Source organism: Merops nubicus, unplaced genomic scaffold (assembly GCF_000691845.1).
Source record: "Merops nubicus isolate BGI_N331 unplaced genomic scaffold, ASM69184v1 scaffold578, whole genome shotgun sequence".
Taxonomy (NCBI): domain Eukaryota; kingdom Metazoa; phylum Chordata; class Aves; order Coraciiformes; family Meropidae; genus Merops; species Merops nubicus.
Genome location: NW_008623432.1, coordinates 52,935 through 67,570, shown reverse-complemented (window position 1 = coordinate 67,570; position 14,636 = coordinate 52,935). Strand labels below are relative to the sequence as shown.

Genomic DNA, 14,636 nt, shown 5'->3' with positions numbered 1-14,636 from the left:
AATTTAGGGAAATGAAATTATCTGCTTCTGGAGAATGCACTGTAAAAGTCAGATATCCAAGTCTGACATTTGAATCAATAATTCAGGTGATCAAGAATCACAATCCTGGAGTTATCCAGATTCCAGAAGAAACTGGGTGCTGTGCTTCTACTGTGTCTCATTATTTATAAGCCTAGCTGCACTTAACTGGCTTGTGGGCTCAAAGTTCATTAAAAAATAGAGAAGAGCTACTTCACAGCCTAGCTCCCCAGGGAAGAGAGTGAGAGAAGTTGCATAAAGTAGGTACTGCGGTGTTATTTGGTGTGCTAATAGAAACTATTCTGAGAGAACAAAAACCAGAATGAGACAAAAAACGGATGCAATTCATTATATGGTCAGCACTTTTAGCTATGTAAACTCAATCCACAGAATAAAGAAACTCATCTATATTTTGTGTGGCCCTTCTTTAATAAAAATCAATCACCGTTGGACTGAATGGGAACAGATGGGATGCAGCTTTAACAGGTTGCTATACATTAGCCAAGAGAGAAAAGAATGAAAAGACTTGATTTTAATCAGAGCATTAAACCAATTCAGAAACTTTACAGCACAACAGAAGGCAGAAAAGATAACCTGTAATCCTCTGTTGTGTGCTAGGAAGAAGGGAAGAACAGGTTTAGTTTGGAGTCATTTGAGTCCTCACATCTGGTGAGAAAAAAAAGTGACGTCCAATAGGAGATATCTTAAGTCAGCAAAGGTGCAGTAGAAGTGTTTGATGGAGTTTTCAGTACTTTTGTTGAGCTGCAAGGATGCAAGAGTTTCTTCCATTGAAAGCATCACTGAAGAATGTATATAGGTAAGACATGTAAGAGATGTGACGAAAGGGACTGTGGTTCTCCACTCCATTCAAACGTCAAATTTTAATGTTGTTCCTCCTTCTGTTCTCTTCAACGCTTTTAGCCTCAGTTCCTTGACAGACTGACCACTGCCTTTCTGGAGTTTGCTATTTCCACAGGATTTTGTGATATTACTACTGCAGGAAAGAGATGACTAGACCTCTTCAAATGAGCCACAGAAATACAAGGAGCTTTGAACGAGTGCCATTTACAGGAGCAAACGTTCACAGAAGCCAAACCGAGAGCAGCCCACTTCATGACATGTCAGAATTAGGCAGCCTTCAGGCCACTTTGAGCAGATGCAAGCCAGATTATTTCATGCATGACTACAATGCTGCAGTGCATTAGAAAAAAAAGCAGCCTAAATCAAGTAATATGTTGTATAATAATGGTGAATTAAGTCACTATTAAAGTGGCAGGCAACAGAGGGAGAGAGAGAGGGAGAAGAAAAGAGAGAGGGAGAAAGAACTGTTAAAAAACAATGGTTGAAGTCCCATGTGGGTACCAACTTAGTCTGAAAGGTCACAGAGGATTTTTACACATTTGTTTTGCAAATAGTTTCTGCAAGTAGAAAGAACAGTTGTAACTCTCTCCCTCTCATCATCAGATTAGCACGTCCCCCTAACCACAGCAGTGCTCTCAAACCGGCCAACTGTTCCCCTAACGTGGGTCAAAAGTTCAGTCTTTAGCTGGGGCACTGCTGCCAAACGGGCCTTTTCCAGTAACGCTCACAGCCCCAAACACAACTTTTCAATGAAACAAATATACATACAGATTTCAGTCTCTTCACAGCATCTTCGCAGATATGCATCCCTCTGGACTCATCCACTTCGACGTGCCCCAGGTACTGCAGGAAAGAGAGGAGAAAAGCTGAATACGAGCTCCATGAACTCCTTGGGTTTAAAGAAATCCAATCTCTGAATTCATCTCAGTACAGCTGAGATGACAGACATTAACAGCACTTTGCTAACCTTCTTCTGAGACCTCTATTTGGAGGTTTGACTTTGTATTTATAAGGGGCACCAGCACCAGGAGAAAAGTATAATACATCTAGAAATTTTGTGGGGAAGATTTTCCCTACTCAGGGGAAAAAATTAAATTGAAAAGTAGAATTGTGTTTTCCTGCTTATTCAGCATGAGCTTTAGTCACTTTACTTTTACCAGCATAGCATGAAAACCATAAGTCAATATAGAGATGTGTGAATAAATTATTTTCAAATAATGATAAATACATTTAATATCAAAACCTGAATTATTCTGCATAATAAGATAATCAAATATATTTCAATGTTCATGTCCAAATACAAGAAGCTTTAATGTTGCAAACAGAAAACATCTTTTATTCTATTTTCCCCAACCTTTTTTCTTAAATTGTAAACTAAAATTTTTTTATCTTCGTTACACCACCAGGCTCTTGTGAACACAGAAACATTCATCATTTTCAGAATGAATTTGAAAAAAAAAAGAAATCAGTTGTCTGTATATTCATCTTGTCAAGCTCTAAAAAAAAAAAACACCAACCAAAAAAACCCCAAACAAACACACACCAAAAAAAAAAAACCCCAATAAAAAAAACCACCACACCACAAACCCACCAAACTAAAAGGCAAAACAAAACAACAGTGAATAGAAGCTGAAGGTTTCAAGGCTTTAAAATTAATAACCCAGAATAATTTTAGCCTATAGAGAAAGCAATTTCAAGAAATACACTAGAGTGTAGGGCTCAGGGTACTGTGGATAGTTTCATTTTGCATTTGGGGAGGACAAAAAATAAAGCTGTAAGTTTTCCAGTTTCTCCCTGCCTTTTCCACTCATAGTTCTTCTTGATAGTGGAAGGAAATGTTCTCTCAGAAACATTCACATCCTTATGCAAGGTACTTAACTCTTGAAGAAAACCAAAGAAACTACTGAAAATAGCATTCTGAAGTTTTGTAATAAGAGGTACAGGTCAAAGAAACTTACCCCAATTTATGTGGCATTGTAAGAACTTTATGCAATTCAGCACTTCTATTCTAGACTAGCTAGAGAGCAAAGAAATGGTTTTAAAATATCGGAATCAACACTTGTGTCACTTAATGCAAGAGTAAAGCTAGGTTTAATAATCTATTGAGAAGTTCCACTCCACAGAATATTTGGTCATGAGTTATCAGACATCTCCCCATTCCTATTTCATTAATTAGCATATCACACTTAACTAGATAGGAAAAAATTATTTCACTCTTTAGCACCATATTGAAGCACTTTATCAGAATAATATAACAGATTCAACTAAATGGACCAACTGAGAATGTTTTTAAAATTTTATAGAAATTTGAAAGTTGAGGATTTTTTCCATGCAAGGGAAGGTGCTCCAAAAAAGGTGACTATCTCCCTGTGTATCACTAAACTGCTGAAAGATTTTAAAGCTCTTAAGTGACAGAGAGCTTTAACATTAAATCTCAATATGTGGCATTTTTAAAACAGAGTAAATCTGGATGGAACAATTCTGCAAGAATTTCATTTAAACCAGACCTCACAGCTGGACGACAGCTTGACAAATAAGTTGCATAGAAACTAGAAGGTAAATAAAAGAGATCTGACACTTTAGAGCTTTTTCAAAATGAGCACTTTTGAGGCTGAAGCCATATAATTGAATGCTGGAGCTGCCAAAACAGCAACTGCACTCCCTCAGCTGAGCTTGCTGAACACTTGCGCAAGATCTTCAGCTCTCCAGAACACACACGAACTAGAAAATTTTAAACTTAAATATACACAAACAGTAACAACTGAAATGCATTTACTATGTTCTGGATGTACATATTTATTATCAACTGTTATAAAAATAGATCTTCTGTTCTGCCATGACTCCTCTGGAAATTCCAGAAGTGCAGAAATTTCGTGGGTTTGAATATTTGTCACAGAAAATGTTGGGGTTTAACAACTTAAGAAAGTTTGTAAACTTCTCTTTAAAAAGGGAGGGATATAGGCAGGAATGAGGGTGAGGTTTATAGAGGACAGAAAGAAAGATATATGCATAGAATGAGCCACTTCGTTTGCATGACCATTAAAAGCATCATACAATGAGAGGACAACTTTGGGATTTCCTGAGCTGTCTGCACATCTCATTTACCCCAGTGCAGGCAAAATGTTTCCAGCTGAAGATCCAAACCATTCAGTCCCTGTACTTGGCAACCTGCCTTTTGCTTGGAAAAGGGAGAAACAGAGCAGGGTAAATATTGCCTCATGTCACACTCCAAAACAGACAACCATTTTCCCCTGCGTTGCCAAACCTCTATTCAAGTCCCATGCTCCAACTTTCAGCAATCAGTCATGCCACTGCTGCTGGAGACAGCAAGTTTAGCTGCAGTTTTCAATACTGCTTCCACTCCAGTGAATGGGGACATTATTGCACTTATCAAGTGCATCTACCCACAGCAAAAGGGTACAATCCACAGACCTCATTGAGCATCAATCAATTCTGAATTATAAAAGAAATTACACTGCCACACAATACTTCTCTATGATATAGAGGACAAAAGGTGCTTTGTTTGCGCTTACACTTTACGCCCTTCACCAAAAATAACTTCTTCTTCCCACTGCACCGTTTCTGCAGAAACCAGAAGCTCGTTGCTACCAGTACCAGTGGGCTTGTACATTTCACAGGCAGTTTCAATCATCCTGGATTTTTTTTCCCCCCCCCCTGTGGTGCAGTGGTGATGTGTTAATTCCTTATAGATACCAATATATTTTTAAGTTTCTTGTAAAAAACATTTTCAACTATACAATCAGAATGTTGTGATAGTCTTTTTTCCTTTTTTTTTTTTTTTTTCCACCTGAATGTCCCTTAGAGCACCAAGTCCCCTTCAAAGTCTCCAGGCTTATTTAAAAGTTTCCCCCACCAGGCTGAGAGTAGATACACATTGCTCCTGTATTTAAACAGTGCTAGTTATCTGAATTTTAATGGGTAGTAACCAAAGATGTAAATATTTCTTCAAGAAACCTGGCAAATAACTCTGCTACATACTTGAGACCCTTTTTAGTATACTTATATTTGAATTAGAAGTGATAAATTATATCACTACCTAACCTTAAATTTGAAATATTAGCTCAACTTATTAGTGGAACAGCATCTTATGAATGACATTGAAAAATTTAATAGAAAAAGAAAATGCAGCTGCTAGTTAGACTAAGACATGGCCTGCTCCTAACAGCCTGAAATGGAAGCTAAACACCAGAATTCAGGACTTAAGAAAAATAAACCATCACCGTTGTCCTGCCACAGGAAAGAGATTGAATGGCAACAACTTTAAAAAGAAGTTACAGAAATGCCACCCTTCTATACACAACCTTTCAGGATCTGTGAAAGGAACTTCCCTTTCAAAGGGAAGAAGAAACACTGTGAAGTGCCTGGGCAGCAACTGGCCCTGTCCGAGTAAACCCTCATTGAAATCCATCACAGCACATGACCACAGACACACTCCAGGACTGGGACACAGAACTACTGGGTGTTCAGCATCAACGTGAGCTGCTCCAGCCACACCATGGTGGCTGATGACTCTGCAGAACAGTAAGAGAGGGGGTACCCCGGATACATTTGGGAAGAGCACCCCTTGACAGAAGGATCACTGCAGCAGCTAACATTCCTGGGGAAGGCAAATACTTTTCCATCATGGAAGTGCACATAGTAGGAATGCAGTATTAATATTGAATGCATTCCCACTTAATTTCCATAACAACCAACGAATGATAGTCATGGTATCAGCAATTCTCAGCCATAAGACGTTCTGTAAGAGATTTAATTGCTATACCATAAATTAACCACCAATGCTTTTAGAGAAAGCTAGAATCTTTGTGGGCAGAGTCCACACACAAAGCAACATAAAAGCTCTAATCCAAATATAATACTTTCAAGGGCTGTTGGAGAGCCCCTTGACACAAACATCTTAATTGTACTACGTATATTAACTTTTTCAGAAAAAAAAAAATGAGATGGTGGTACAGCAAGTAATTAAAAAAAAAAAAATAAAACACCACACACCTTTTTCTCTTCACCTCAGCTTTAAGGTTTTTTCACAGATGGTGGTGATCAGTATCAATCTCAAGGCAGAGCAATCAACACACCAACACGTTAAACTGGCCCATAGCAAAATGCCCTTAGGACTTGAAAAGTGCTTGAGAAACCTCAGTCTTTTTCAACATTTTAAACTTTTTCCAATTTCATCTAAAAACAAACAACTTAAGTTACCATTATCAAGCATTTTTGGTGAAGCTGTCCTCCTGCCTTCATCCAAACCTACACTACTGAAATTGCTCCTAAGAAAACATCAAGGGGATGTATTAGGTCAGAAACAGAACAGATCCACCATCCGTGTCCTAGTACAAGAAATACTGCCCTGATCTTTGTTCTCATCTCTTTCACAAATATTTGGCTGACTCATTTTTCAAAATTTCAAAGTTCAACAATAATAGCTGGCAAAAAAGAAAGATCCTTTAGAACTCCTTTGACCTGGACAACTCGAGCCACTCTTGTTTATTCCAATCTGTTAATATGCTGTTGCAGTCCCTCTTCCAAAGAGACAGCTACACAAATAATTGAAGATGCCTCTGGATCAGCAGATGTTCAGTTGTGCTGTTTTATTTGCAATAACAGATTAGGTTCTTCAGATTACATTTGAAACTAGACGGATGCAGGAAATGAGTTTACTTAAGCCTTGGCCAAGGCACCCCATGCTAGGGAACTAGCTGCCACAGACAGAATCACACCATCATATCCTTGGTATTTTTTCTAGAGGCAGCAATACTCCTCTTTCTTCCTCTGTGCAAGTACTTTTCTCTCTACAACTGGGCTTTTATTTGTAACAGTAAGACTGACTACTTGGCATCTGCATGTGTAAATATGCTTCTGAAATTGGTATTGCTCAAGAATCAAAGCCTGAGCTCCACAGTTTCACAGTGGAATGCTGTCTTGCCACTAGACATAAGCTTAAATCCAGAAAGGCTGGATATGTCTTAAAGCTGAGCTACTTCTCCATTGACTTCTGTAAGATTTACATTACAATGTGCAGTACTTTACTTCTCTCCTCTCTCACACCCGTGCTCCTGCTTGTTTGATTTATCTGTTTGAAACAGATGTTTGCTGAGACAGAGCTGCAGAAGCACAGAAAACAAACTCCATGATTAAGCATCAACAAACTAAGCTTGATTCTGCTTAATCAAAGCTAAAGGTTAGTTACGATGCTACACATGGTCTTAGGGTCCAACTTCTGCTACTTCCCTAAGTCATTAGAAATGAAAATGTGCCATCAACCTGTTAAACCCCCCAAACTAGAAGCTGTAACAGCCTAAGACAGCTAAATTCCTCTGAATGATGTGTGCTCAAAGAATCTAACTCTAAACCCAACACAAATTCTATACCATCTATACATTCCTGTCACTGGAGATCAATAGGGTAGAACACTACTCTGGAGCTTACAGGCCTCACTGTTAGGAAGGGAGGTTGTTTTGCTGAGTTGTTCTTAATGCCCATCCTCGTTTCCCCTGATGAGGCTTAAATGCACCATTGCTGCTATCCCCTTGCGAGCTTCATGTACGTACTCTTAGACTTTAGGTTTTCAATTCTTCACTCCAGTTTGCAATTCCTACTTAGCTAGGAACTCAACATTAGTAAATATAAAATTTCCTTTCTTAGGTTTTCAATTCTTCACTCCAGTTTGCAATTCCTACTTAGCTAGGAACTCAACATTAGTAAATAAATATAAAATTTCCTTTAAAAAAAGAAAATAACAGAAAATCAAGTGTTGATGGCGCAGTTTTACAAACACACTGCACAGGAGCACATTATATCATTTCTCCAAGTCCTGGAAAAAATTCCATTTCCATTTATGACACTAGGAATCCCATAATTTTAAAAACCAATCCACCCAGAATTCAAAAGGATAACCCAATGAAAACTTTTTGATTTGCAACACCTAAATTACATCTAAAAGAAATATTTGTGCAAGGACATCCAAACCATTTTTATGGCTCTAAACAATAACAGTCATATCTTCAAAACAGTTTGAAGTTTACTAAACAATTTAAGAATTTGACCTTGGACAAAGACAAGGGAGGTTTAAAATTGAGTAAGAAGCTCCATTTAAAAATTCTTGTTTGTGAGGCTATTCAAACATGACTAAGGGCTGAACACAAGCGTGAAAAGTTTAAAGATAAAGGATTGCATTGCATTCTTTTTTAATCGTGACAAAAATGCAGAGGAATATATTTGAGGCAAGTTGCACACTGTTGAAATCACCATTCTTTCACAATTAGCTGTCTTCAAGCTTTTTTCCTGTGATCTTAAATGCTGCAGGATTTTAACAATGCACCTTTGCTTGCTGCCGGCTTAGCATCAATAGGAATGGTTATTGTTCATGGTTAACATCAGTTCATGCCTTAAGAGGTAGGGATTTGTAGTGTTTAATGTGTAAGGCTGTGCAACATTTCAGAAATCAGCAGATTTGTCACATTAACTTCTTAAAAATACTTAACATAGTTTCCAAAGACTACTCAAGCATCTCAAGCTTTCACAGTCAAAAATACCACATGCCTAACTTAAAGGCACTTCAGCATCAACACTCTGGTAAACTCCTTCACAGCTATTATTTCAAATTAGAAGTGCATTTAGGACATAAAATTAAAGCCACAGTTACCCATGCCCTGTACCAGCCTTTCTGATCTGAAGGACCGTAATGGCACGCAAGCTGTGTTTATAAACTGATTAAAAATAAAGAAGTTATTTTTAATATGAGATTTATGAATTTGACTCAAAGCAATAAAGTTCAGTATGTAAATTCCAAATCTAAAAGAGGACAGCCGGGCAGCTACAAGCGGAGCATACAGTGTGTGCTCTCACACCTTGTTTCTCTTGTCACAAAGTGACAGAAATGGCCTATTTCCTACCCATAGCAGTTTCAGCAGGGCTACATATGGCCCAATGACATAACATGCTGCCAGGTTACAGGCACCCCAGGGATGAGAACTGACATCCACAAGTCCCAGTGCAGACACTCAACAGTGCTCAGCATTAATCTGTTCCCTTTCCTTCCGCCTCTGCTCAAATACAGAGCGATACAGTGCCCTCCAAACTTCTCCCACCAAAGCAAGGGCTAGGCAGGAAACAGCTGAAGAGTATTTACTCTGAAAAGTGAATTCTTTTATGTTGGAATGTACAACTGTTGTCCATACAATTTTTATTTGTCAACACTAATACAGAAATGAAGAAAAGTAACTCACAGGATATCAGGAACTCAGCAGCAATTCCTGGACTCCAAATTCAAAAATACAAATGTGGTTTGCTACTCTTCCACATGGACTTTTTGCATTGGTATTTTTAGTCTTCAAGTCAGAATAAATGTAATAGAACCACAAGTGCTACAGGTAACAGTAGCCTTAGGTGCATTAAGATCAAAAGAGACTGACCACCAAAACTATGAAAGTGACAGTTTAAAACTAATTAAATTAATCCAAGATATATGTCACCGTTGCATCTTCTAGAGCCATGGGTAGGAATCAGCTGTTAATATTCTGTTTAACATGTCCAGTTGGTTAGAACCACCAACAACTTGCAAATACTAGGTTTGTTTAGTTATGTTAAGTAGAGGGAAATGACATAATTTTTCTGATATAAATTTCACAGGCTAGTTACTCTAAAGTGCATTTGTATGACTAAAAATGACTTACCCAGAGGGACATCTGAAAAGGGACTTCAGACAAAAGAAGCCCTAGTGTCAAATATTTTAGTCATTAAAACATAGACCCAGCTGCATGTTCTCAGTGAGGTAGTGTCTGGAGCAAAAAAGCAAGTTTGAAAATTTTTATGTCAATGAACTTCATTTTTTGCAGTTATGATGCATGAAGATTGCGTAACAATAACCTACAGCACTGACACGCGTGGCTGTCATGCCTGCCACAATAATCTGCTTCTGAACAGGTTCAAAAACAGTCTTTCCATCTCAGTCCCTTACACATTACATACATCTGGTACAGTTTCAGAGGGAAGATTCACTACTGAAACTCAGGAGTTACTTTTTAGTTTGTTAGGACAGCAGAAAAGAATTTGCCCCAAAAATATTCTTCTGCACAGATCTTCCAGCAGCTGTAACAGTGTCAAATTTAATAAGGGGGCTACTCTGAGTACCTCTATAAAAGCTGCAATGTATCACACCTCCACACCACAAAAGTTAGGAGACAATACCATTGTGTTCCCAATGGAACAGCACAAGTCTGTAAGTCACACGTGTCTAAACACAAGTTTGACAAACCTCTGCTGACAGACAGGCACCTCTCTCTCTGCTGCTGCAGTGGAGTGCAAATAAACCATCCAGTCGTACACTCCAGCATCCTGCCTCTTCTTTCAGGGCAGCTTTCTCAAATTCCACACAGTTTACACAGAAGAGCACTGTAGGAAACTCAGTAGCTGTTCCAAGGCCCAATTCTGAATGTGTCAGATCACCACCCCAAGCGTGGTTACGTTTCCAACACAGTGAAGAGCTATCTGTAAATACATCCTACACACACTACTACGACTGAGGAAACACGATCAGTAGTAGCTGGTTACATACAACACAGCCACTCCAACTAGTGGAAAATCACAGACTGTTAAACAAACAAACAAAAGTGTTATTGCCTAGAAGTAACAGTATGTGCCCAGGATTATCACCACCTCCAAACTTAGGAGCACAGTGCTGGAGAAAACCAACTGTGCATCGAATCCCCTTCCTTGAATTTTAAAGCAACAACGTAATAGGAATTTTTCTAATACTTCCCACAAGGCATCTTCTCTACCACAATGAAAACAATCCATAGATGCATTGGATTTGCTCAAAATCCAACAGCACAATTACAGACTTTAATTAACAATAAGGATCAACTACTGATGTAGCACAGGAATTGCTTCAAGAACAGTGCCAACGCAGAAAACTTTCAGGAATATGAAATCTGTTTGCAGCACAGCATCCTCAAAGCACAATGAATGAGCAGCTACTGGAGTCCCTGCCCAACACTGACAGAGTGAAGCCTGGAAGCAGGATGAAATCCTATTTGCAACATCACTTTCAAAGTCTTTCCACATGTTCTGTCGTATCTAAAAAAGGGTAAATCTTTGCTGGCACTCTAGAAACACCCCAACTCTGAGCAAAATAAAAATGGCCAAAGGCAAGAAGTTAAAAAAACAAACATACTTCACACTACTTTACAAGAGTGACATATCTTTTACCCATCAAACTTCCATGAACTTTCCCTTTTACAAGAGAAACCAAAGGCAAACATTCCCTGCTCTGTATTTGCACGTCTGTCTCCAAAAAAAAGAATGTTAGAGCCTTACCTAAATAAAACACCAAGCATTAGAAGAAACCAAGTCCTCAACATGATAGTTTCATGTATTTTACTTTAATACAGAAAACATTAAAAGCAGCTGTAGAGACATTTGTTAAAAATTTTCAGGTCTTCACCAGCTACAGAGGTAAAATCTTCCTCATCCCTGCAAAATCCATACTCTGGTCTTACCACTCATCTATGCTTTGAGCTCCAAAGGACTACTGCTGATGACTTTTAGAGGGTGGGCAAAGTAGATCATAAAAAATGAGGACAGACTAATGCCTCCACCCCCGAAACATAAAACTGATTGAGCAGCCATCCTACTGGCAACGGACCACTCTGGAATTCCCATTTAGGAAAGTTATAAGACAATATTTTAACCATGTTTCAGATTCTAATGCGCTCCTATTCATTAACCATTTCCCCCAAAATATCTGTTTATTCTGCTCCCTTGAGGAGCATCAGGAAGAAAAATCACCCCATCAGATATTTAAGGACAGAGGAGACTGCTTACTTTTCCTGGAATGTATGAATTTCTGAATAATACCCAAGAACAGCGTGACAGGATACTCTCCTTCAATAGCACAAAGTTCTATTCTTTTTTTGTGAGCAATATATAGTACCACCCACTGAACTGATGACTCTACAGCTGGTTTATCTCGTTCACTCACAATGGCAAACTTCCTGTCTGTATCTATAAAACACCAGCTAACACCCACTTTGCATCCCAAGCCTAACAAAAATTTCCACTACTGCCCACCTCAAGGCACAGTATTTTGGAAGATAAACTCTAATCCAATAAGCTAAAGTGCCCCTTACTCTCAAATTGTTCTGATTTTAAGTTTTAATCTCATTGCAAATTCTTTAAATATAGTCTTCCATTCTGACCAAATCAAGAAATGTAGGTAAAGGTGCATTTACTTCAGAGTAGTTTTAAAAAAAAAAAAAATAATTCAGTGGATTCCAATATAAAGTGGGCAAATAAGGGTAAGTCCCATTATAATGACAGGATGCAAAGGCATTTCTATGCCTCTTCAACACAGAATAGTCCAAAACCTTTTCTGACTTTGGGTACATGTGCCCAGAATAGATGAATGCTTCATTTAAATACAGGAAGCATTTGTCATTATAAGTGCAAGTCCTGACTGAGAGTTAAAAAAAGGTCAGCCTTTAAACAGCAAGAAATGGTTCACACCCCTTGTATTCAGTAAAGGACTGAAAAAGTTTTGAGTAAAACTAAATGTCTAGAAATTGAGCATTTTGCTTTTCAACCCGTGTAATGCCTAAATTATTAAAAAACAACAATTCTCAAGCTAACAGCTCTGTTCTCTCCTAGACAGTGTTAAACCTTAATCTAAGTTTCAGCTTCCACAGAGCAGTTACTCACTTTCAAAGCTCTGGCAAAACACCACCTCTACTTAGTACTGGATTACAGTTCCTTCCTCCAGCAGAAAACTAACACAAGACAAAGACAAACAAGCAGACAACCATAACAAACCAGAAACATTATATACACTTGAGTTTATGTAAAAGTACACACAGGCAACTACAGTAGCTCATGGACCTCGTGTGAAAGTTACCTCAGATGTATTGTATATCTGCACATAGCCACAGCTTTACAGAAGTACGTAACGGCCAGTTTCAGGAGTTCCACCTAGCAACACCACCTGTTTAACTAGCAATTACTTTAAGTATAATAGAGATAAAAACTAATAAAAGGTCCTTAAGTTTCAGAACCATAGACTGCTTTCCTTGTGCACAGATACTAAATGCATTAGCATTCCCTAAGTGTCATGTGCTTACAGTCTGTTGTAGAGCCAGTATTAGTGTGCCTTGAGGAAGAAAGCTTTTGATTACAAGGGGAGCACACAAAACAAGACACTTTACATTTCATATTTATCTTCATCAGTGTATTACTTAAGTATTAACGCTAAACATCATTCTAAAATATTAACATATTATTGTTTCTTAAATACAGGGGACGGAGAAATGGTGCCACAAAAGAAAATACCTATTCATAATACCTCCGATAATCTGGAATCACTTCTCAGAATTTAAAAAAGTTATTTCAGTTTCACATGCATTAATAGTCTGTAATATAGACAAAGACAGAACTGTAGCATGGGAGACACCCTCAGAAGTTAGCAACTGCTTACAACCCCAAGCACTGGAAGGAAACTCTGCTGTTACTCAGCAATGTTGTCAGTTATCAAAAGGGAGGGAGGATTCCTTTCCCAGCACAACCCACCGCTTACCTTACAAGTCAAACTGTAACTAACTCCACTTTTAAGAGAGAACTGAGTACCCCTCCATGTAATCCAAGAGGTCTATCGTTCCTGTTCTTCCAGAAAAAGGAAGACAAATATGTTACTCCTCTGCCTAGCTACATGATTTATTTCAACTAGATAATAACGTAGGATACCTCAGACAGTGATTTTTCCAAGGCATTTGTTACATTAGTCATCTGGTTTTAAAAAAAAAAAAAAAGCCACATCCTTTGCAATGAGAGCTGACTGTAAAACAGGTCAGTGTGTAATGAAGCATGCCGCTGGCTTATGCTTGCCAAAAACTCCAAATAATTCATGGCAAGAGTACCTCCTGGATGTCTGAAGGAAAGGCAGCAGCTCTTACCTTCACAGGGAAGCTGCACTTGCCCGTACGAACGCCTTCCTCATCAGTCTGCCACTGGTGAGGCCTGCTGGCCTCTGGCACATAGACATCTTTCTTTCTCCTGAAGCTTTGCCGTAATTTGTTCATTTCTCAGATTTTCACGTCCTAGAAGAAGAAAAAAAAAAAAGAATACTGCCAATTGGCACCAAAACATTTAGCCACTTTGGGTCAACCACTATCATGACCAATGTCCCTGTGAAAAATTCTCAGCTTGTGCAAACAGGAACAGAGGAACCTGTGAAAGGAAAATAAAATTTAGACAGATTCAGAGAAAGACAGATACTCACTTCGAAGTGGAAAACACAAATCCACTTCTCTTAATATCCCTCCACAGCAACGGAAGCATTAGACCCAGGAATAACTATTACTCTGAGCGTAAGGTTACCTAAAATAGCTGACAGAGGAGTTCTGAAGAGTGATGCACATGAAATCCTGCCTCCCCAAATTTAAACACTTACCTAGAGCAACCAAGCAGAACACTAGTAGCACAAACTTCCAAGGCACCCATGCAAGGCAAGGATTCACAGCCCTAAGACTACTCCTAAAATTAGGTGCTTGGGTTATTCTTTAAGTATGAGTGACAGGTCCATACTTTTACTGAGGGGAACAGTCCAGCCCTTACTTAATCTAGTGGTAAAAGTTCTTATTTCTTAAATGAGAAATGCACTGTATTGACTTCCACGTCCTGGGTAAATCTCTAAACAATTACATAGCCTTACCTCTTCAAAGGGGGAAGACAGTTTTGTAATTACACTTCTA

The 14,636-nt window shown here is 38.5% G+C and overlaps 1 protein-coding gene across 1 annotated transcript in view; it reads right to left on the bottom strand.

Moving 5' to 3' along the window:
• The window catches only part of NUMB (numb homolog (Drosophila)), a gene marked incomplete at its 3' end in the record, with an annotated part of 34,184 nt that extends 20,220 nt beyond the window's left edge, over positions 1 to 13,964 (bottom strand). The window contains exons 1-2 of the mRNA XM_008945042.1: positions 13,839 to 13,964; positions 1,648 to 1,722 (exon numbers count right to left, since the gene is read on the bottom strand). Coding sequence (XP_008943290.1) covers positions 1,648 to 1,722; positions 13,839 to 13,964 — 201 coding nt within the window. The remainder of the gene's footprint in view (positions 1 to 1,647; positions 1,723 to 13,838) is intronic.
• Positions 13,965 to 14,636: the final 672 nt, after the last annotated feature.